The following is a 22,910-nucleotide window of genomic DNA, read 5'->3' as shown; positions in this document are numbered from 1 at the left end:
AAAATGTATTTGCAGCTAATTTCCTTCATGGGAAAGTATTTTCATCTCCTACACTAACACATACAGAGAAAAGTCATGTAAGCACCATATTCATGTAATTATAAACATTTAGATCACTGGTAAACAACCTTGATAGCTGTATGGGCCACATTTGTTTGAGGGCCATGTACAAATTAACGCTCCCCCGCACACAGATAGAGGGTAAGGAGGGATGATACATGATCCCGTCATGTGTCTCTCATGCTCCCCAGCCGACTGGCACTGAAAATCAAGCTTCCTCCACCCACAGCCCATCAAACATCTGTTTAGCATGCTGTGGGAAGAACAACTGTAAGTGAAGGAAGACCCACCGGGAGTCATCCCTGTGCATCTTCTTATCCATATAAACTGGGTTCCCTGCAGCCTGACAAACAGCTCTTTGACAGGCTTAAAAGAACATGTGGCAGGAGCTGAATCCCAGGATAGAAGGCTAGAAATTTCGTAACAGGCCACAATAAGGCAGTGCATTGTCAACCAACTTGCAGGCAGGGACCATTTTCATTCTTGTATAGCATTTAGTAATTTTAGGTGCACTATTTTGTATTACAAGCATAGTAATGTTGAGTGCAGTTCAATTCCTTCCCACTCACATTTCTGACCATACCATTATCCAGCATCCTGGGTCCACCGAACATCTTATTTTAATTGGGCTGTTCAGGGGTGAGGGGCAGAATGGGGTGAGCACACTAATGTCAAAGTCAGCTACATTAAAAAACTGTTTTTCTCCACTGATTTCTAGAGGCAGCTCTTACTTCTATTCTGATGACATTTAAATAGGCTGTTTGGGGGAAGGGTTCCTTTTTTGTAGTTTTGGGGTTAAGCAGAGACATGTGTTTGGTTACTCCTTCCTCATGCATGTGTGGAGCAATTGCGACTACATAACCTCAAACACTCAAAAACAAACTGGTATAAGTGTATATATGATATGATATGATATGATATGATATGATATGATATGATATGATATGATATGATATGATAGTATAATTAGGAAAAAAGGAAGATTCAGCTGAATCTACAGAGAAAGTAAGAAAATAATAATAAACAACATATCCTTCATGAAACAATCATTCTAGCAACCTTCAATGACAACTCTTATCTTGCAAGAATTGTCCAAGAAAATACCCCAAAAGGATTTTTTTTTTTTTGAAAATGCCATCTTTGAAGAAAAGTTTCAAAGTAGCAACATAATTGTGCATACACTCTCCCCACAAAATGCTTAAATGCAAAACATAAGTAGGCTCACAGAATGCTTAAAAAGTGATTTTAGGCAAGTGAAGTCAACATTTTCATTATTTTGAGAAGGCAGGCAGTGAAATGTCATTCATTATAATGATGAAGCAGCAAATCAAAAGTATATATACCATTTAGAAATATTTGAAATGTTTCATGTGAAGAAAATGTATTTTGTTATGGCACAGAATGAACAGCCTTAACATTATTCTTTCTAAGGCTGGTATAGTTCTGTTACCACATTTACTTTAGCAAACCTGTTCCCCTTGCGTCTGCCACAACCCGCAGAGCCAGTGATCGAGTTTGCAAGAATTTACAAATTGTAGGATTTGACCTCCTGGGTAGAGAAGCCTCCCTCAACCTTGTATTCTGAGGCACACTGGCAAGAACTAGTAACTTCTGCTAATCTCCTTTAAGCAGAAACTGTGTGCAAAAGGAGACAGTTAAAATAGTGTCTCAAACCACCAATTCTTCTCTTTGGTCTGAATAATTTCTCATGACAACTGATCTATGCATAGCCTGTTCCTTGTTGACTCCATTCTTCTACTAATCCCCCCACACATACATAATTTAGCACTGAATCAACATTTTTAGAGATTCTTTTCATCTGTGATCATGCCTAGGAAGTTGTGTGTCGTCCCCCCCCCCCTTTTCTAATGGGAATCAGTAGTTCTGTCATTTTTATTAGCAATAAGCTATCACTGTCATAGAAACATTTTGTATCACTATAATACCATGGTAATTCATAGTTTGTAAAATAATTTCTGATGCTCTTCTTTATAGCTGTATTAAAGCATGGCTAAACTCTAGAGAAGTTTTGACAGAATGGAGGCAACTGTTCTGTTCTAATCACTATTTCTGCATATGGAGTAATTCCATCCTCTACCTAAAGCTTTGCTGTATCTTTGCTGTATTTGAAGCTCTTCCAAAGAAGTATTCTAATTAATTGTGGTGAAGTTTAGATCTCTTATAAGAAAAAAAAAGTAATTTTATATTCCTTCAGAGTTTCAAATAAAAAGTAATGTCCTTTACTTAAAATACAGAGAATGTTGGACATATAGTAAAATCTGGATAAGAAATATAACAGCCCAGATTTTTTATTTTGCCAGTGAATAAAAACCAAGTCCCAACAGATAGGTTTTGTTTTAAAATGTACCAGAGTCATTCAAAGTTTTGATTTACAAAGCCCTATACAGCTCAGGACCTCAATATCCTAATGAAATACTTCTCCGCCTTTCACCAATTTTATTTGGCATGCCATTACAGTCATCTTGGGGTCAAGATAACCTGGCCACTGTAGTACATGCCCTGCTAACCTTGAGAATAGATTACTATAATACGCTCTACGTGGGGCTTCCCGTGGCCCTGGTCAAGAAACTTAACCTGGAGCAGAATGAAATGGCAATGCTGCGTGATGGGGGAGGACAGCCGACAGCATGCGACAGCCTTGCTATAAAAAATTCTACACCAGCTGCTTGTAGGACATAGAGCCAGGTTCAGGGTTCTTGTGTTAATCATTACTGAGATAATTTTGTATTGTTTCTACAGTATATGATGTTTTATTGTATTCACATATACTGGTATATTCCACACTGTCTTGCTATTTTATTTGAGTGGACAATATATAAAAAAATATAAAATACATTCTATATTGTTGTTTTATTGTTAAAGGTGAGGGTGGCTTTTTGTTATATATGCCACCTAAATAAGTTTTGTATGAGGCACTAACTGTTTTCCATAGGCTATAGAGCAGGGGTCAGCAAGGTTAACCTTGCCTGGTCCAACATCTGCGTTGACGTGATTTCCAGCACTGCGGAAGCAAGTCCCCGTGCCATGCTGGTTTAGTGCAGCGTGCGGGGACTCACCAAGTGGGTGGCTTGGTTGGGGGCGGGGCGGGAGCCGGTTAATCGACCCCCATGGGCCGCTTGCGGCCCATGGGCCTTAGGTTGCCAACCCCTGCTATAGAGTCAACAAAATGCAAGAAATGAGCAGTGAATTTCTGAGAAGTGGCAACAATGTTATTTCCAGTAATTACAGAACTGGAAAATCTATTTGGGCTTTCGACAATTCAGAGTTGTACTTCTTCAAATGGAACATTGGAAAGGCAGATTTGGCAAGTCTGCAAGTACAACTGTTACACTGTGGCTAGAGAGAATTCCATCACGTTAGAAATCTTACACAGGGAACAGAATACCCATGCATTATTATTAAGACTCAAGACCAAATCATGGAGAAGTCTGTAAAGTATATTTCTGCTGTACTATGTAAAACGCCGAATCAAGCGAAATAAACTGAAGGTTGGCTACATACCTTTCAAAAATGTTATTTCCAACAATATGGACAAGATCTCAAGCACCATACAGAATACATGCAGATGCACATTTCCCCATTTCAAAAAGCCATTCTAATTTCAGGAAACCACTTCACAAGGAGGAAGCACCCCTAGCCCTCTCCCCAGATTTGAATAGCTTTGCACATGCAGTTCTTTGGATCTCAGCCTCTGTTTATATCAGAAATATACACTTTTAAGACTGTGCCATGAAATATGCAAGTGTGTACCATGAAAAAGCAACTGATTTTAGTTAATAAAATACAGTTCCAATTATTAAAACCTAAGAGGTGTAGGTATGACCTAGCAGCTGTAGATAATCCTGAAACAATAAAAGCATTCTATGTGGATATTCATTTGAAGCAAGAGAATGATTAGACCAGGCATCCCCAACCTCTGGCCCTCCAGATGTTTTGGACTACAATTCCCATCATCCCTGACGATTGGTCCTGTTAGCTAGGGATCATGGGAGTTGTAGGCCAAAACATCTAGAGGGCCGCAGGTTGGGGATGCCTGGATTAGACAAGTGCCATCAATTGACAAGTTTTCAAGTTCAAGGTTTACCTCTAAGACATTCTAATTATACAAGAGGTCACAAAGTTGGTTAAGTAAATTTATATATAAAGTAGTGCTGACATTACAGTTATCTCCACTATGCCAAAATCTGACAAAAATACAAATTGTTTTAAATTGGAGGTATTTACACAGTAAACAAAACAATTTAACGAAATGGCCAAATTCTTAAAGAGGAGATAGACTGTCTTTCAGATGTAATAAATGTTCCTTTCACTGTGGATAATTTCAGCTAAGCGAGGCACTGTATGTGCATGCTATTTTGAAGTTATGTAATTAAGAAATTATGAAATTTATCATCTCTTTCAAAATCATTCCATTTCAAGTTTCATTTGGTAACACCTGTTCCCGAAATTATGAAAAATTGCACAACCACACCATACTGAACACTTATTTGGGGGGAACTCTTAAACTAGTGTACGTATTTATAGTTTTTAGAGCCAAGTCATCACAAAACAACATACATCTTTTACAAAAATGTAAAATACACGAGGCACATAATATACTATGAGAAAGCTGCTCTGAATCACACAAGCCATGAATTCTTAAAGTCTGCACTGAGGGGGCCTAAAGAAACACTGTCAGTTCTTAATAATGAGTATGTCAAACTATAGCCTTTGTCTTTGTAAACTTTATATTGTAAACCACCCTATGATCTTTGGATGAAGGGTGGAATAGAAATTTAATAAATAATAACAAACTTCCATTTTTTTGCAGCAGGGCACAAATATTCAGCTGGGGTTGGATTCTAACATTCATTCGGGAAGTTCCAGGAATGAAACTTTCCTACGCCCTCTCTATTTTTCAAGCTACCCTTTGGAGGCTTTGGAGAGGCGGGAACTTCTTCCATGAACTTCCTTAACTTATTTTAGGATCCAAAGCCCTGGATGATAAGCCATCAGTCCTTACAGCCTGCCTATATTTTATCTTATTTCTTTTGAATATTAAAAATTAGTCTAAGATAACACACAAAACTCTGCAATAGGTTTTGGAAGCCAAATATTTAAGGGAGGCAGGAGCAATAATCTGTTTAGAGGATACTGAATGCATACAGAACACAAAAGTCAGTATGTAGTGGGAGAAATATAGTTGGAAAATACAGGTTTTCCAAGGCCTGGCGGTGGAGAGTAAGGGAAGGAGTGTGGTTGCAGAACGCATTTAAAGCTGCAACCCTGTGCCTATTTGCTGGAAAGCAAATTTCACTGAACAATCTGGGGATACCTAAATATAGAATTGTAGAGCTGCAAGGGATCCCCAGGGTCATCTAGTCCTACCCCCTGCAATGCAGGAACCTCAGCAAGATGATCCATGACAGGTGGCCCTCCAACCCATAGCTGTCAATGTTTCCCTTTAAGAGAAATTCCCTTATTCCGAATAGGATTCCTCGCAAGAAAAGGGAAAAGTTGACAGCTATGCTCCAACCTCTGCTTAAGAGCCTCCAAGGAAGGCGAATGAATCCTTCCAGCAGAGTCTGTTCCATTGCCGTATAGTTCTCGCTACCAGAGGCTTCTTCATTAGCATGCGCAGGATGGGGCTGGAAGGGCGGAGAGGAGAGGCGGCGGCAGAATCACCAGGCTGGAGGGGAGGAGGAGGCGGATCCAGCCCTACGGCAGGATGGGGAGCCCTTATTCCAATGCACGACCCGAAGCAGGCCTGACGCCGCCGGCTCCGCCCCCCGTCGCGGCACACAACACGCAGGAACACCTCCGCACGAGCACGCACACGTGCCGGCGTTTGCGCGCATCTCCTCTCCAAGGTCTCCGCTGCGCCAGGAAAGAAGGGGGGCCGGGGAAACACCCCCCCCCCGCCCGCCCGCCTTCTCTTTACCTGTACTGGGCAGCAGCCCCGGTGTGGGTGAACCCGAAGTAGTTGCCGGTGGCCATTTTGGCATCTTCCCCCAGCCGGCTGGGCACTGCAGCAGCGACATGGAGGGGAGAGGAGAGAGAAAAAGAGAGAGGGGCCTTGTCAAAAACCAGCACATCTGAGGCGAGAGCCGCCTCGCCGCCGCCCCTCCATGCCGCCCTCCGACCGGCTCGCCAAAGCGGCCGTTACTCACCATAGGTGAAAGAGACTACCGGGCATATGGGAATCATGAGTCCGGGCTGACAGAAATGGCGGCGGTGGAAACACACTCTCTACCTCCGGCGCTCGCCCCGCTCCGAGGACGACGCCGCTACTACTGCTGCTGCTGCAGCTGCTGCTCCGGGTTCACTGATTCCGACGCCGCCGCCACCACCGTCGCAGGCAGGCGCGCAGGTCGCTGGCTCGTCTGGCTCTCCCCTCCCACACGCCGCCCGCCGACCGACTGACCGACCTACGAGGATTCAACGGGCGAACTGAGGAGCCAGGCCTCTCCGTGGCGCATGCGCGGCACTTGCTAGGTTGTAAAACAGGGAGAGGGGACGGCGGGAAATGTAGTTCTTCTCCTTCCTCCCCCGCCGTCCTTCTTGGGTCTCTCTTGGTCGCCGCGAGGCAGGAACGTGATGCGGGCGGAGACTTTCGGCGCGTGCGCACGAGGCGTGCGGAGGCTGCCGGGAAACGTAGTTTTCTGGCCAGGGCGCGGTTTCTTCTCCATTCCAGTGCATTTTCCTTACCCGGCCTTTTACGAAGTGGAGTGCACTGTGTTGTGTTAGTAAAATCACACGGAGACACTCCAGACTTGTTTGAAAGAAACTTGACCCAAAAGTGCTCACGATGAGAAGCCCACAATCCAGTGCAGAATTAGCGTTGTTTAAGCCATTGATACCAGTGGGTTAAGTAAGCATATCGTACTTCTGCTGAATTGTGACCCATTTTTGCAATTTAGTGCTCTAATAAAGATATGGTCAGTAGGACTAAAATTGTGTTTCTCAGATACATTGTGTGATAGGAATTTTGAGGTCTAGATATATGGTAATGTTCATAAGTGCACACACATAGATCAAGCACAGGAAGACTGACCTGAAGCCATTTTTTGATTCCTAAACTGAGCAAATGTTTCTCTGCATGGTCAAAGTGGAAAAACCTCCCCATTGTCTTTTCTTTCACAAATCCTGTCTTAAGGGTATGTCTGAGTTTGAATAAGGGTTTGAATAAGGGTTCATAATTATCATTATGAAAGACTGGCCAGGCTCCTCAGGCAATCCAATCAAGTAACCTGCCAGACAGGAAATAAACAAGCGACGGGAGAAAAACAAAATGCAAATGTTCTGTTTTAGACCGCCTTTTCTGTGATGTATCTGAGGGGTGGTCTTAGGTTACACCCCTTCTGTGATGCATGTATGATGTTTCTGGGGGTGGTCTTGATCTACAGGATGGGAATTTCCAAAGTCTTTATAAGCCCTTGCACAGCATTTTTGTGGGTCCTCCTCCTTTCCTGCGAGGGAGGGGAGCACCCTGTTGCAACAGATCAATAGCTGCTTTGCTTCTCAATATTCTCTGGTTGGCCTCTGTTATTTTCTCCTACCAATAGGGAACCTATGTAAGGACTCTATATGGGCTCTTGGATACCCCATAAGGGAAAAGGGCATATTTTTGTTTACAACAAATATGATTGATAAATTTAATTGTTATTGGTAGATCTCTTATTACAGTATTATGGCTATAACACTGTTATTGGACAGCAATATCCAACTCCCCACTTCAGTTGCACATCAGTATTCCCTTGCAGCCTCTCCAGGGATAATAATTGTGCCATTGTTACCAAGCTGCTGTGTGGGATTCAAGGACCTTTCTTCAAGCTCACAGTTCTGTTCTTTTTCCAGCTTGCAAATCATAATGTGGTTTTTCCTTACGCCCCCACTGCTGAGTCACTTGTGGTGTACAACAATAATCTGCCATCTTCTAGTCAGCACCAGCCTGGAGCCAGAACACTGTAGGGCAGGGGAACCCCATTACCAGGCCCAGTACAGGGAGTAAGGGGAGTTAGTGGAGCTTGCCAAACATCCTGAGACTACACCCTGGAAGATGCTTAATGTGGTATGATTACAGATTCAGACATTTCCATGTTTTAACTGGTTCATATAAGCTCCAGAAATTCCACACTTAACCCACAGTGTGGAGACAGTGGTGATTTAGAGCAGAAGTCTAGATCAGGATGATCCGTGCATGTCTGATACCTCAAAGCCTCCCACCCTGAACCTACTCAGGAGAAGGAAACAAACTAGTATGTGCTCTGGATAGGGTGCAATAAAAGGAAGCAGGTGGTGGAACAGCAAAGACAGCTATAAAACTGCTTAATTTGGCACTTAATATTGCAACACCTCATTTTACTCAATTCCATGTCACTCTGTGAAGATGATTTCCTAGCGATTGCATCTTGTCAAAATGCTGCTGGACAGCTCTTTGGCTCTGCTTCTAAGATGGGAAATCCAAGCACACATCAAGGGTGTAAATTGACAATACTGGCACTTAGGGGATATTCTCTATGGCATTGCTGGCAATGAATGACCCAATTTCTCTCCCAACGTTTGAACATTTTACAAGCTGTATTTTGTTGGCTTTGGGATTCTCTAGGAGTCAACACCTCAGGTATGCTGTTCTTCAGGTACTCCTACAGACCTTAATTTTAAAAGTTGCAGAAAATGAAACACTAATACCAGGACTTTTTTCAGGGGTACTCAATGGTATGCAGTACAGCACCTCTTTTTCTTGTTGTTAAAAAGTGTGGCACTTACAGAGTACAGGCATCTCTTTTTCTAGAAAACAAAGCACTGACTAATACAGTCTGAAGGCTCCTCTATTTATTCATGTTCTCTCAACCTGAGGCTGGAGCAAGGGGCATTCATATCCCATTCCAGAGTGGCAGCTCTGCTTGCCTATTGCAGCAAAAACAAGGGAGTCTTGCAGCACCTCAAAAGACGAACAACTTTTTATAGCAGGAACTATTAATAGATTTTTAAAATATAAGTTTTAATTATAACAATGTTTACCCGGTAATTACCGGTAGCTTATTAATGGTTGCATTCCCATGTTTGTAGCTGTTCTTACTTTAAATATAGAATGATGGTGATGATGATAAACTTTCATAGAATACAAGTTACATGCTTTGAACATACAAGTGCCACATACTACCCACTCCACATTTGTAATAACTTTCAGTGTGGCAGTACATTGCACTTTGGAATTCCCTGTCTATTGTATTAAGATCAAGCCGGCGCTATACTCCTTTCCACGCCTGCTGGAATCATTATAGACAAGCCTACCCAGAAGCTTATAAAGTTGAGGCGACCTAAACCAGTTTCAATGTTTTAACCGTTGTATGTTGTAAATCAGTGCTGTGATTTTTTTCTGTTTTATCTTGTGTTTTTTTGAGGGTTTGAAAAATGTATTTAATAAATGAAATATTCGATTTTTAATTTTTTTTATTTAAGATGGTTGATGCTGCACGCATTTCTACGTCCCACGAGTCACCCACAAGCTTAAAACGCTTCTCGCCCTTCGCGCGCCCAGCGCGCTAACTTCACGCACGGCGTGCGTGCGCCCTCACGCGGTCTTTTGGAGTGGGCGGGCCGCCGGGGCTCACGTCACTTCCGCTTTTGCATTGGCGTGGGGCGGGGATAGAAAAGGCAAGCCGAGAGGAAGGCAGTGAGAGCAGAGGGCTCTGAGTGGAACGTGAGTGCCGCTTTTTCCGTTACTCCTCGCGCGCGCTCCCCATCCCTCTTCCCGTGGCTCTTTCTGCGGGGGGGGGGGGTCACGTTCGAATGGAACTCTCGCCCCTCGCTGTCGCCTGCGCGCGCGGCGCGGCGGTTTGAGCCGCCATGTTGGGCTCCTCGGGACCCGAGTCCCTGAAATGAGAGTCGGCGGCGGCGACGCTCACCCCTGAGAAGCGAGGGAGCCATGGGGCAAATAACTGCTCCCTATCGGTGCGGGTCGTGCTCGGACTCCCCATTCCCTAATTCAAAAGGGGTGGAGGGAAACTTGAGGGAAGAGGCGGAGGCGGCGCAGCAGCCCAGAGGCTGCCATGTTGGGGAAGGGAGGGGGCAGAGAAAGCATCTGAGGGAGGGAGAAAATGGCGGCTGGGAACCGCCCCCCAGCTCTGCTTGGCCTGGGGGGATTCCCACCTCACCGCCTTGGCCCAGGTTCCCCTCCCCCTCCCCGGCTTCATCTACACGGCTGTCTTAAAGCCGCCGTCTCTGGACCTCCATATTGTGGTCTGGTCTGTCTGTCTTTCTCTCTCTCCCCATCTTCATCTTGGCTGGTTACGGGTCCTCGGTCGGCAGAGCACGATACGGCCGTGGGTTCGAGCCCCACGCTGGGCAAAACGGTTCCTGCATTGTAGGGGGTTGGGCTAGATGACCCTCGGGGTCCCTTGCGACCAAACAGTTCTCTGATTTTCTTGCAACCTGCTCCTCTCCCGCATTTCCTCCCCATGGGTGTTACTGGGGCCTTGGGCTGCACTGTCTCTCTCCTTTTGCTCAAATGAAGGGACCCCCCCCCAACAAAACCATGGCACCTTCTAGGATACCTTGGCCCCAACAGTGACGCGCTCTCTGCATTTTAAGTGACCCGCCATCTGCTTTTCCCTGTGTTGTAGCCTCACCTTCCTGTTCAATCCTCCGCCTCTTGAGTGGCCATTTTGTCCCTTCGGTGCCCCATGTGGCACAGGACTTGAGGCACCAAGAAGCTCAGCAAGTCAATGGCAGAGCCAAGCCTGCCCCCTGGTCTGTTGCCCCCAATTTGGAGCAGTATCAGAACATAAGGTGTGGGATGGCACTCTACATACAGTAACGATGTATTGCTTGTAACCATGGGCTTAGTCACATTTTAGCCTATTCCAAGTTCATTTTCCTTCTACATTTACACATGGAGCTGCACTACATCATCTGTTGGCTCCCTCTCCTCTTTAGTCAATAGACTTACATGCACACAGGTCTATATGCTCATCTTGCCATCACCTCTCTCCTCCCAAATTCTCTTCCCTTTTGCTCTTTTGAAAATCTTGGTGAATTAAGTGGTAACAGCACATAAAGTTCTCACTGTACCTTCACAGTTCATACAGTGAGAGAAACTCATATACAGTATGGCTGTAGCACATGCCTCTGAATCCAGAAAGACGGGATGTAACACAGGCGTGTTACTTACAGACATTCTGTCGTCATGTGGGTGGGTCTCAGATGTTCCTGCAAATAAATTGAGGAGGCCAACAAATACGGGGGTTTTTATTTAGTTGGGTAAGCTAGTGTGAAAGCCTGTAGTGGTTCAACATAGGTTGGCAGATTTCTTCTTAAACCAGAGGTATTTATGAATGACAGGGCTGTGCTATCCCAGACATTGGTGGGTAGGTTTCTGTTAAACATAACCCTATGCTCTGCATCTCCCCCCTCCCAAGAATACCAGTTGCATTTTTCAGTCTTGACCCTCTTCTCTCAGTATGCCTATCCTGTTAATCTTCCTGCCCCCAGGACTCGTCCCTTGTAATATCCAGGGATCTACCTGTCTTCTTTATACTGCCCTCCATATCTTTATTTCTAGTGTTTGTCTCTTCCTATTTTTTAATCCATTTTAATTGCCTTGATATGGTATTCCCATTTGCATTGAAACTGCTGGGCTCTGGCTATTTTACTACTTTTTATTCCTTACAAGCTGGTCTGACCGTAATAATAAATTATTATTATTACTTCCATCTGCCATTTCCCATGTTTCTTATATTTCACTCAAATTTATACCACAATAAATTTGTGATGGAAGAAAGGTTGGATATAATAAACATAATAAATGCCTTTCCCCTTAATTGCCCAAGTGAAGCACCTGAAGCCTGCTTGTTTAATTTTTCTGAGAAGTTAAACATGTCATTGGTGTGGTATGGTCAAGCAAATATACTTACCTGGAGAAAAGCTGTATGATCTCTGATGAAGCTGCATATTTAACTGCTTTGTTTTTTTCTCCCATGTGTTATCTTTTGGAGCTGGAATCGGAAGCCACGCCTTGCCTAGAGAGAGAGAGAGCCAGAGGTTCTTTAAAGGGTTAAGTGGGAAGAATTCCTGATAACTGATATATGTAGGGCAACATAAGATGATGTCTGCTGGATCAGACCAAAGGCTCATTCAGTCCAGTATCCTGTTATCCCAGTGGACAACCAGATGCCTGTGGGGAAACCGCAAGCAGCACCTGATGCACTTGTGATGAATTTCCTTGCAGTTTATATTCAGAGGCATCTTGCCTCCAGCAGTAGAGTTAGAACACAGCCATCTTGTTTCATTCTGAAACTGAAATAACAAATTGGTATTTCACAGAACATATCCATCGGTTCTGTCAAGCCACTTGCAAATTATCACTTAGATTTTGTAGAATATTTTTTCAGCTTCACTCATAAGCAAAAGCATTTATTCAAAGGTGTGATACATTCTGTACTCTGCCACATCTTGTTAGGATTTGTACATAACACCCCAGCTTTGCCTGAGTGCATTATTTACTATTAAACCTTACCACCTGTGAGGCGGATCAGCTTCCTCACAATCCTTGAAAATACAGTGGTACCTCAGGTTACATACGCTTCAGGTTACAGACTCCGCTAACCCAGAAATAGTACCCCGAGTTAAGAACTTTGCTTCGGGATGAGAGCAGAAATCGTGCGGCGGCAGCAGGAGGCCCCATTAGCTAAAGTGATGCTTCAGGTTAAGAACAGTTTCAGGTTAAGAACGGACCTCCGGAACGAATTAAGTACTTAACCCGAGGTACCACTGTACAGGCGTTTGCTCTCTTCTAAAACAAATACATTTTTACCTACTGCTGTCTCTTATTTGCTACGTTGTTTCAGAAGGTCTAAAGTAACCTGATCCCTACTGTTTCTCCATGCAAGTCATATCCATCTCTCTGCCTTTGCTCTAACAGAAGAATAAGTTCAGCTCTATCAGACTATAACAGTATATATGCTTCAAACAACAGTTGGATAGGATTGCAAGGTGTTAATACTATTGATTTAAGATAAAGTAACATCCTATATGGGTCTCATTCACTGTCTCAGAAGCAGAGAGGACATCAGTTAACCCTATTTAAAATCTAAGCTACCTAACAACCAAGCATTTTGTGTTTCTCTCCATAGTCATTTATTATGCCACTTTTCCCCAATGGTAAGCCCAATGCCAAGATATGGCTCGTATCCCAATTCTTAAATATTACTTTGAAGCCCATTTAATTTCAGTGGAACTTCAGAGCAGTTGTGTGTGAAATGACAATGATGGAGGAGATTGCTTGATGGGAGGGGGTGTGAAATTCTAACAATCACTTAGTGTATGAAGCTTTTTTAAAAACAACAACAACATTTCTTTCCTTCTTAGAATGCCGAAATCAAAAGAACTTGTGTCTTCAAGCTCATCTGCCAGTGATTCGGACAGTGAAGTTGACAAAAAGGTGATTCATTCTCTCTCCATATATATACACAAAATATTGAGCAAGAATAAAACAGTGGCATAAGCCACCCAGAAACTAATTTTAGAGTTTATGCTTTCTACTTATACAGAGAACTGTATAAATGGCTAAGACTTGCATATATGCCTAAAAAAGCCATAACGGTATAAAATAAATAGATCTTCAGGGGAGCTGATTTTACAAATCTACTTTCCTTGTTCTTAAAAAGATAATTAAAATGCACTTCTCTTTAATTGAGTCAGTCTTTTGAGGGCATACTTGTGCTACTCATGATTTTTTATTTCATTTTAAAGTTATGGAATATTTGGATCAGAATGGATATCTTGATCAGCACTTGTTCATTTTTTATTCTGTTTGTATTTTTTAAATACATCAACCTATTTTAAGGCAATGACCCTTTAAGACTTTTCATTTCAAGTACACCCACAATTCTGGGCACTTTTCTTTTTCAAGTTTCACTTAAACTGGTATTTAGGACCTAGTTAGGCATGTAGAAGATTGCATAGCTCTCTTGTAGCTGAATGCTTTTTTAGCAAGCATAGTCAGTAAAGTGGGGGAAGAATGAATCTCTCAGGGAATTATTATTTTTTTGTACTTAAGCGGTAAGTACTAGCCCAGTTGCTGTTTCTCAAAATGTTGACGTATAGTTACTTCACATTTTAAAGAACTTTACCATCTGCATATTTACTAATTTGTGGTGCTTTACCCACTTGCTGATGAGGGGAAATGGAGAAGCATAACTGATATAGAAGTTACAGATAGGTAGCCGTGTTGGTCTGCCATAGTCAAAACAAAAAAATTCCTTCCAGTAGCACCTTAAAGACCAACTAAGTTAGTTCTTGGTATGAGCTTTCGTGTGCAAGCACACTTCTTCAGATACACGTGTGAAGAAGTGTGCTTGCACACGAAAGCTCATACCAAGAACTAACTTAGTTGGTCTTTAAGGTGCTACTGGAAGGAATTTTTTTGTTTTGATATAGAAGTGTTTACCACGAAATCTTGGAAAGAATGGATCCCTCTAGCTTGCAGATAAATGTTCTGAACAGCAAACTGTTAACCTTAATGTTCAAATGATCAGCTTGGTCCTGAAATGTCATCTCTGAGCAGGATTCCATCCCGCCCATGGCCTGATTCTTCTCTCAGCTACTTGGCTGTACTTGGAGAATTTCACAAAGGTGTTTTTGTTGAACCAGTAGAATGTAAGTGCACTAGACTATGCATTCAAAGCCCCTCATTCTGCCCCTAGGCCACAGAATTTTCAATTAGGTGAATTTGGCTTTTCATCTAAATATTTTTTAAGCAATTCCCTATGTACCTGCAACTAATATTCTTTTGGTTAGTGGCCCGTTTTTTTGGACTTGAGGTATTCAGGATTGGCAGCATAGATCAGGGCGGGGTCAAATAGCTTGGGGAGCTTTTGAGCACAAATGAATTGGGATCTTGGTTTGGCCTTTGTCGCAGAAGATGGGACAGAAAGGGCAACATTTTTGAGCTGTGGTTTCAAGTGCTGTCGAGTCTGGTATTGCCAGCCCTCAGTCTTTTATACATTATGTTGTAGAAAGTTGCATACATTATTTTGCAATGTTATTTTGCATCTCTTTGATCCAGTTAATCATAAGGGAGTTTACATTTTCATTTGTAAGTTGATATCCTAGCTGCTGGTACAAACAACACTTCTATTGAAGGGAAGTGCCTATTGTTTACCAACACAGTTTGCCAAACATTAAGGGAATTCCTGGATTTACACAGTTTCTGGTGGAGATGGAAAGCCCAAGTTATCTAGAGTGAGATACTGGAGTAAACAAACTCAGGAAGTTTCTCAATACAAAGCAAAGCCAATTGACCCTATTCAAGACTGTTCTGAGAGTTTGCTGCAGTTTCACATTGATTTTATCTGGCCTTCTGTAGATGCAACTTTAACGTGGTTATATTTTAAGTATGCAGTGATGCAAATAAGGTTTCTTTTTCCTTTTAAGGCCTGCATCGAACCTTGATAAAAAATGGTTTAGTTTCCCACAATGAGAAAAATGTAGCCTTTACTTAGTAAAATTGTTCTTTGTATGTCAGTGTTGTGTCTTCCCTGTGAACATGGGTACTTTTTTGTTAAATGGTTTCCTGGGACTTTCTCTGATCAAATATTGAGTACATTTGAACACTCTTCCTACACTGTTGTCGGGGAGGGAGGAGAGACATATTGGTGTAAACTTGAAACTACTACTTCTCCAGTAGGTTCTTAATTCACTTTGATTTTTAAATGTCAAGGTGAAAAGGAAAAAACAAGCTGTGCCTGAAAAGCCTGTGAAGAAACAGAAGACTGGTGAAAGCTCCAAAGGTGCCGCCTCCTCCAAGCAAAGTAGCAACAGAGATGAGAATATGTTTCAGGTAACTAGTGGCTCTTACTTTGAGTAGTTGGTGGGATCCCCAGTTCTTGTGTTGTGGGTTGTACATGAATTTTACCTGTCATCATCAGGAAAATAAATAAAGCCAGTGTTCTGTTTTCATAACTTTGCAAGATTGGAATCCTTAAGACGACAGTGAGCTAAACCCATTTACAAGCATCTAGTACACAAGCATTGGCAAACAGATTTAGTTGTAGCTTTCCTAAACTGCTATTTATATATTATATTATATTAGTATACTGACCTTCATCTAAAGAAAAGCTATATGGACTCAGAAGCTTTATGTTCTTGCAGAAACAGTTTTCCCACTACTAGTCAGTGTCAGTAACACAAAGGGAGTGGTGTGAAGTAGGAGAGCTGGAGAAGTAAAATTGATTTTGTTTAGGATCAGTCAGTAGTGGGTCAGGAAGGAAGCTGAACTTCCCCAAGCAACAGTATTTTCCTGTCTGTGGGTTTGGTGGCCTTGCTTGCTGGGAGCTACTGGACTGAAATATGGGAGCAATTTTAATTTGACTGGCACAGATATGTCAAATCATTTTAGCTTGTCTATGAATGACATGAGTAGAAAGCACATTAAATTCTGCTTCACTGAGGAACTGGTCCATGCCCGTGCGATGCTCACACAAAAACTATACTGAACTTTAATCCGAAAGGAAATGTTGAAAATTGTACTTGAATGGTACATCTGATCTGTTGCCAAATAAATGAAGATTACTGGATCCCAGATGGTCTGTGTTATGTTTAACACTACTATCTGTAGTGTGATCCGATAGTTGCTTATGCAGCAAGCGTGAAAGGTTGAAGAGTGTTCTTAAAGGTATGCAGTTTAGAAAGCTTGATTTTGTAATTATCCATTCTTGTACTACTTTGGACAAGCAGTATTCTGGTTGAGCTAGGAACTTTTTGTTTCAAATTACAGTAGAACTAGGAACTTGTTGGGTGATCTTAAGCAAATTACTGTTATAATAACATTTTGCATGGAGTTTTTTTCCCCATTGGTTCTACATGTTTACTCTGAGAGTGGAAAGTAATTGAAGTGTCTGGGGGTGCTGGTGAGGATAGCAAATAAGGAGCAGAGACGGGGGGGGGGGGTTAGAGAAGTGGAGGTAGTGGGCTAGGTGTAGGAAATTTTGCCTATGGGCAGGAACTGTGTGTTTCAAAGTCCTGTTCAGTGGTCATGGGCCATTTGCATGGGATTGAGATGTTGCTGCATGCAGAAAAGGGAAGATTATAGCAAGTGAGGAGGCCTGAGCTAATGGAACTTAGTTGTGTATGTTGAAACTCTTAAGCACATAGGAGTCAACATTTAAAAACATTTCAGATGTTACTCCTCGCATTGCAAAATATATTAAGATTATACTATTGATAGCCAAGGCACATCCAAGATGTTCTTGACATCTTCAGTGGTAGAGATTTTGGTAATCCTTTGAAATACAACAGATACAGAAGCTATTCAATCCTGCAAATATGTATGGCATTTTGGGGGGTCTTCAGACAGTTTAATAATTTTAGAATTATAGGAAGGTGCTTTTGTATCTCGGTGCACTTAGTGTTATATCCTTGACCAAAAGTGTTGCACCATATTTTTAAAAAATATGGTTCACTGTACTTATTTTTAAGCTAGGCTTCTGAGAGTATCAGCTGCTATCAATTTTTCTAACTAGCATTCTGCAGGCTGCAGTTTCCTGCTTTAATGCTTTCAGAATCTTTCTTTCTCTTGATGGTGCAACCTGAACACTAATCTTGAAACTGCTTGCATAATGGTTTGGTGTCCTAAGCTAAATATAGGCCTCTAGTTGGAGCCTAGCACATTTTCACTGTACAGTTGTACCTCATTTTGAGTCCGCCCCGTTTAGGGTCCATTTCATCGAACGTCCACAGCAAACCCAGAAGTACCAGAACGGGTTACTTCCGGGTTTGCCACACATGCAGAAGTGCTAAATTGCACTTTGCGCATGTGCAGAGTGATGCTCTGTCGAGCATCCCTTTCGTCAAGTGTCCGGGGCTCCGGAACAGATCCCGGACGCAAAAAGAGGTACGACTGTACTTGGTTTACAATAGCATATTCTAATAATGTAATGTATATGTTTTTCCTTTTTTCATACCTTGCTGTTCTTGGTGAAATGGAAATCAGCTTGATTGCCTTTCATTCAAGGTTACTTCCAGATGCTAATCATAATCTCACATATGCATAAGTTTGAAGATCAAAATTTACTGAACTTGTGCGTATCTACCCTATTTTTCAATTTGAATGTGGATTCATATTTCTGAAAGCCCAAGGCTAGGATGATGATTTCGTCCTCATTAGTAAAGGGCTGAAGGTGATTGAGTTTTTTTTTATATTCCTTGACAATATTTCTATTAAAAAAGCACGCTTCTGAGAAAAAGGAAATAAATCAGTTTGGTTTAGCAATAACTTCTGCAGAAAGATTTGGCTTCTCCTGTCTCTTCGAGCTGTTGTTGCTTGTTATTTGTAAGAGATTTCACTGAGAAGAAACACTTGATCCCATAATCTCTAAAATAAACTCTAGTCTTTGTATCATACACAAGACCTTAATAGTGCTTGAAGAGCTGTATCATGTGTTTGGTGAAATAATGATTTAGTTCTCTAATTTGTTGACAGATTGGTAAAATGAGATATGTCAGTGTTCGTGATTTTAAAGGTAAAGTCCTAATTGATATTAGAGAATACTGGATGGATCAAGAAGGTGAAATGAAACCTGGCAGAAAAGGTAATTCTTATGTTGTCTGCATGGTGACTACAGTTTTTGATAATACGTTATGCACTATAATGGGTTCTTGGGCCCCATACCTAAACATCTAAGTCAGGGTAACTAGGTGTAGTAATAGTAGTAGTAGTAGTAATAATAATTAATAATAATAGATTATTTATACCATGCCCATATGGCTGGGTTTCCCCAGCCACTCTGGGCAGCTCCCAACAGAATAATAAAGGATTGGGAGTACAGTCCATTCTTCCACATCATCAGTATTACTTAGATATACCAGACACGACATAGCAAGACACATCTACCAAAATTCCCTGTTCTACACAGCTCCTAAAGGCATACAGATTCTGTCCTTTTTCACATTCAGTCACACTATATTTAACTAGTTTGTGTGAAGTGGCCAACCTGAACACAACCAAACATTCCTTTGTTTCCCTGCTCTTGGTTTGCCTACCCTCAAAGTAGATACAGACAGGTTGGACATAGACCTATTTGGAGGTTCCTGTTTCTCTGGCCCCAGCAGTTCTGGTGCCCATTCAGGTTCGTTAGGTTATTGGCTTAGGGATCTAACTTAAGATCACCACCTGCCTCTCATTTTGCACACATTCCCTTGCATCCCCACCCAATGATGTTTTGGCATTGCATATAACTCAAAGTTCTCAAAGTGAATTTTGAGCTGCGTTCAGTTTTGTTTTGTTTTGATCCTGTTGACAGAAATCCTAGGTGATGCCAGGCCTGAGCAGGTGAGAAAGGAAAGAACATCATGCAGTCTTGTAGATCCTTAAACTGTCTGTGCAAGACTTTCAGCTGATCTGTGCTCTAGCTATGCCTACTGAAATACAAAAATAAATAAATGATTCTGATCATAGAATGCAAATAAATGGGCAGGCTGACTTGCATATCTGTCCTGTATGCCCTTCCTGGTCATACTGTTTGCACTCTGTGTGGTTTCCATTCAAAGAGCAGGAAACAAGTAGGTCAAAAGGAGACAAAGTTCCTTGAATAGCCGTTTGTTTGGATTGTACTGTCAGTACTGGTCCTACTAATCCTTCAGTCTGTTGTTTGGATGGTAACAGTGTGCTGAATCAGCATGTCACAACCCCTCCAGCTTTTAAGGCCTTTGAGGCTTAGGTATGTATCTGCTTTAATATTCTGTGGCTGTTAATATCTAGGCACTTTTAAACTGGGCTGAGAAACTGCAAGTAACATTTTGATGAGTGTTTGAAGTCTTAACTACAACAAGCTCTGCTGTGTATAATGTTACAAGTGAACCATGTCAAGAGTGACTTCCAGGTAACTTGTTTCTCTGGTCTTGCGTAAATACTTGGCTTGGTAGAATTCCTGAAGAGGGATTATCTACTTTGTACTGCATAAATTTTGACTTGGATCATAGAGGCGCTGATTGCCCTTGACCCCCCAACTCTTCTGAGATCCTACCTTTCAAGTTCCTTGTCCTCAAATCTGCATTTTTTAATACAAAAGTTGAGGTTCTCTTGAAGCATCTCTGCATTGTGAATTCTGCAGTTGCGTAAGTGTGTTTATAGCATAAATGTGAATTTGTAATAACCTCCAAGGATTTGTTTTGGTTTACTTTAGGTATCTCTCTAAATCCAGAACAGTGGAGCCAGTTGAAGGAACAGATTACTGATATTGATGAAGCAGTAAGAAAACTGTAAAGATGAGCCATGCAGAAACTCTACTGTTATAGGTTTAAGTAGTCTTTTTACATTGGCATTCATTTTCTAAACTATTTGTTTTCCAAGCTATTGTATATTTGGATTGCAAAACAATTTGTAAGATGAGCGCTTTTTTTAATGTGCATTAAAAGTGTATTCTGGGTGAAGTTACAAATGTGTATACTTTTATTAAACAGGTGTTATGTTCTCACATCATGGTGTAAAATAAAACACATTCAATTAATACTCTGAGTAAGTTACAGTTGTCGGTGGCCTTCTTGACTGAAATACTCTAACATGAGGGAGATTCCTTGTTTGCTTTAATAACAAGAAACAAAAGTAACCCACTGTAGGCTTAAACTTTTTTTTAGTTTACTTTCCCAGTTAATTTAATCTACTGTGTTGCTTTGAAGATATAATCAATTCCTGTACTTCTAGTGTACTTTAGGAATTTGGCCCATGTTTCCAAAAATCAGTTTTCTTTTGCAGTGGTCTGGCTATTCACGCTTGTTCTTCAGTTTCTCTGTAACAGTGGTGTCCTCTATCTTTTTTGGCTATGGTAAAACTGTCAGTTTGTATTTATTTTAACACAAGGCAATGCAAGTTTGTTTTTCCATGCTTTCTCTGTAAAGAGGACTAGTTTAAGCAGTGGCTAGATGGCCATTTATCATGGATGCTTTAGTTAAGATTTCTGCATCGCAGGAGGTTGAACTAGATGACCTTCGGGGTCCCTGCCAACTGTACAATTCTGTGATTCTATATTAACACAAAAATGCTATATTTTCTTCTGTGTCATTGGTATGTGGCTGCAGTGTTAGAAACTCAAGATACAAAAGCTAGGTGCCCAATAGCTCCTGAAACCAAGGCTTCAGTTGCCAAAACGGAATGTCTAGTAGTAATTTGGGGGCAAAACGATTCCAAAGTCTTAATCACAGTCAGTCCATCATTTGAAAAAAATATCAGGCAATTATCAGTAGGGACATGGGTGGCACTGTGATCTAAACCACTAAGTCTCTTGGGTTTGCCGATCAGATGGTTGGCTGTTCGAATCCGCGCAATGGGGTGAGCACCTGTCATTGTCCCAACTCCTGCCAAGCTAGCAGTTCAAAAGCACACCAGTGCAAATAGATAAATAGGTAACCGCTGCAGCAGGAAGGTAAACTGCGTTTCCCTGTGCTCAGGTTTCCATCACGGTGTTCCATTCCGCCAGAAGTGGTTTAGTCATGCTGGCCACATGACCCGGAAAGCTGTCTGTGGACAAACGCCAGCTCCATTGGCTACAAGCAAGATGAGCAGCAAACCCCATAGTCACCTTTGACAAGAAAGACTTTTTAAAAAATGTCCAGGGGTCCTTTACCTTTACCCTTTTACCTAATTATCAGTTAAACATCTGGCTAGTTCATGAGCTAGGTTAAGAGCTTTAAGAAATTAAAAAAAGAGAAGACATTTTATCCAGGGGCAGTCCACATGTATATTGGCCTATTCCTGCCCCTTTTTCTTAATGGCGACACAGACCATTCATAATGTAAGACGACTTCACAACTGAGCAAGGCAGTGGGGTGGGGTAAGCGAAGACAACCTACAACCATTACCTATAACATTGTTTACTGCCTCTCCTCAGGCTGCCCAGAAAAAGCATTTTGGTTCCTGAAATTCATTCTGATTGTGCAGATAAAATATAGCCGATAGAATTCTACAGGATGTGGTATTAGTGTGTGGAAACAGTCAAATTGCAGTGATCTCCAGGCATGCACCTCCAGACAGTGGAGATGTCAGGCGCTCTCCTGGCACTCGCACATCTTCACTTGGCGCCTGGCTAATTTCAAACACTCTGGCTGGTGTACAGTGGTACCTCGGGTTAAGTACTTAATTCGTTCCGGAGGTCCATACTTAACCTGAAACTGTTCTTAACCTGAAGCACCACTTTAGCTAATGGAGTCTCCTGCTGCTGCTGCTGCTGCTGCCACGCCGCCGGAGCACGATTTCTGTTCTCATCCTGAAGCAAAGTTCTTAACCTGAAGCACTATTTCTGAGTTAGCGGAGTCTGTAACCTGAAGCATATGTAACCCGAGGTACCACTGTATTAGGATTCTTAATGCTTTAACTGCCTTTTTGTCCTCTGAGAAGGAAGAGGATCTCTCACTCCTTTCTAACATGAAAACTGACCACATGTTGCTGGTGCACTGATTCTCTGCCTCCTGTTGCCTTGAAAGAAGAATAGCAAGTGGATTATAGCAATTTTGTTTCTCTCTCTCTCTCTCTCTCTCTCTCTCTCTCTCTCTCACACACACACACACACATATGTGTGTGTGTGTGTGTGTGTGTGTGTGTGTGTGTATATATATATATATATATATATATATATATATATATATATAGTATACAACTGCTAATGTGTCCAGAATAAGGGTGTTATGTAATAATCTTTCGGCCGAAAAGATTGCTTTCTGACCATATTCAAAGACTGAACCTCACCTGGACCCTGCAAAGCTTTGCTCTTTGGTCTGCCAGTTTCTTTGGTTCTGTGTCTACACTCCCGAAGTCCATAGGTTCCCAACTCTTGATGAGCTGAATACTGTTCGAT

The 22,910-nt window shown here is 41.9% G+C and overlaps 2 protein-coding genes and 1 long non-coding RNA gene across 7 annotated transcripts in view; 1 reads left to right on the top strand and 2 right to left on the bottom strand.

Moving 5' to 3' along the window:
* ZFR (zinc finger RNA binding protein) overlaps nucleotides 1–6,681 on the bottom strand; it is a 33,427-nt gene extending 26,746 nt beyond the window's left edge. Inside the window, exons 1-2 of one of the 3 annotated variants that reach the window (XR_014517236.1) lie at nucleotides 6,231–6,674; nucleotides 6,002–6,086 (exon numbers count right to left, since the gene is read on the bottom strand). Coding sequence is in view for 1 of the 3 variants with exons in the window: in XM_083465790.1 (XP_083321916.1) it covers nucleotides 6,002–6,086; nucleotides 6,231–6,267 (122 nt within the window). In the remaining 2 variants the exon portion in view is untranslated. Of the gene's footprint in view, nucleotides 1–6,001; nucleotides 6,087–6,230 lie in introns of all 3 variants that reach the window. The other 2 variants (XR_014517237.1, XM_083465790.1) reach the window with 2 other exon arrangements.
* A 2,966-nt stretch (nucleotides 6,682–9,647) lies between these two features.
* SUB1 (SUB1 regulator of transcription) lies at nucleotides 9,648–20,557 on the top strand. Of its 2 annotated transcripts, none has more exons than XM_083466341.1 (5): nucleotides 9,648–9,766; nucleotides 13,432–13,504; nucleotides 15,785–15,904; nucleotides 18,545–18,653; nucleotides 20,247–20,557. In XM_083466341.1, the coding sequence occupies exons 2-5, from the start codon at nucleotides 13,433–13,435 to the stop codon at nucleotides 20,324–20,326; spliced, it is 381 nt and encodes a 126-aa protein (XP_083322467.1). In that variant the 5' UTR covers nucleotides 9,648–9,766; nucleotide 13,432; the 3' UTR covers nucleotides 20,327–20,557. The 2 variants fall into 2 exon arrangements, with proteins under 2 accessions (XP_083322467.1, XP_083322466.1); XM_083466340.1 differs by lacking the exon at nucleotides 9,648–9,766 and adding an exon at nucleotides 9,857–10,017.
* The window catches only part of LOC310689080, a 58,776-nt gene continuing 45,889 nt past the window's right edge, over nucleotides 10,024–22,910 (bottom strand). For both annotated transcript variants that reach the window (XR_014517286.1, XR_014517287.1), the window contains one exon: nucleotides 10,024–12,083. This is a non-coding gene — a long non-coding RNA (uncharacterized lncRNA). The remainder of the gene's footprint in view (nucleotides 12,084–22,910) is intronic.

This window comes from Podarcis liolepis (assembly GCF_965112155.1).
Source record: "Podarcis liolepis genome assembly, chromosome: 11".
Taxonomy (NCBI): domain Eukaryota; kingdom Metazoa; phylum Chordata; class Lepidosauria; order Squamata; family Lacertidae; genus Podarcis; species Podarcis liolepis.
Note: the sequence above shows the minus strand (reverse complement) of the source record. Positions and strands in the feature narration are given on the sequence as shown.

What these genes read in the sequence shown, in the direction of transcription:
- SUB1 (XM_083466340.1), top strand. Translation starts at nt 9,992, where the DNA reads ATGGGGCAAATAACTGCTCCCTATCG. An exon ending in CAAATAACTGCTCCCTATCG is followed by an intron (nt 10,018 to 13,431) that starts GTGCGGGTCGTG and finishes TTTCCTTCTTAG; the next exon opens with AATGCCGAAATCAAAAGAAC. An exon ending in ACAGTGAAGTTGACAAAAAG is followed by an intron (nt 13,505 to 15,784) that starts GTGATTCATTCT and finishes TTAAATGTCAAG; the next exon opens with GTGAAAAGGAAAAAACAAGC.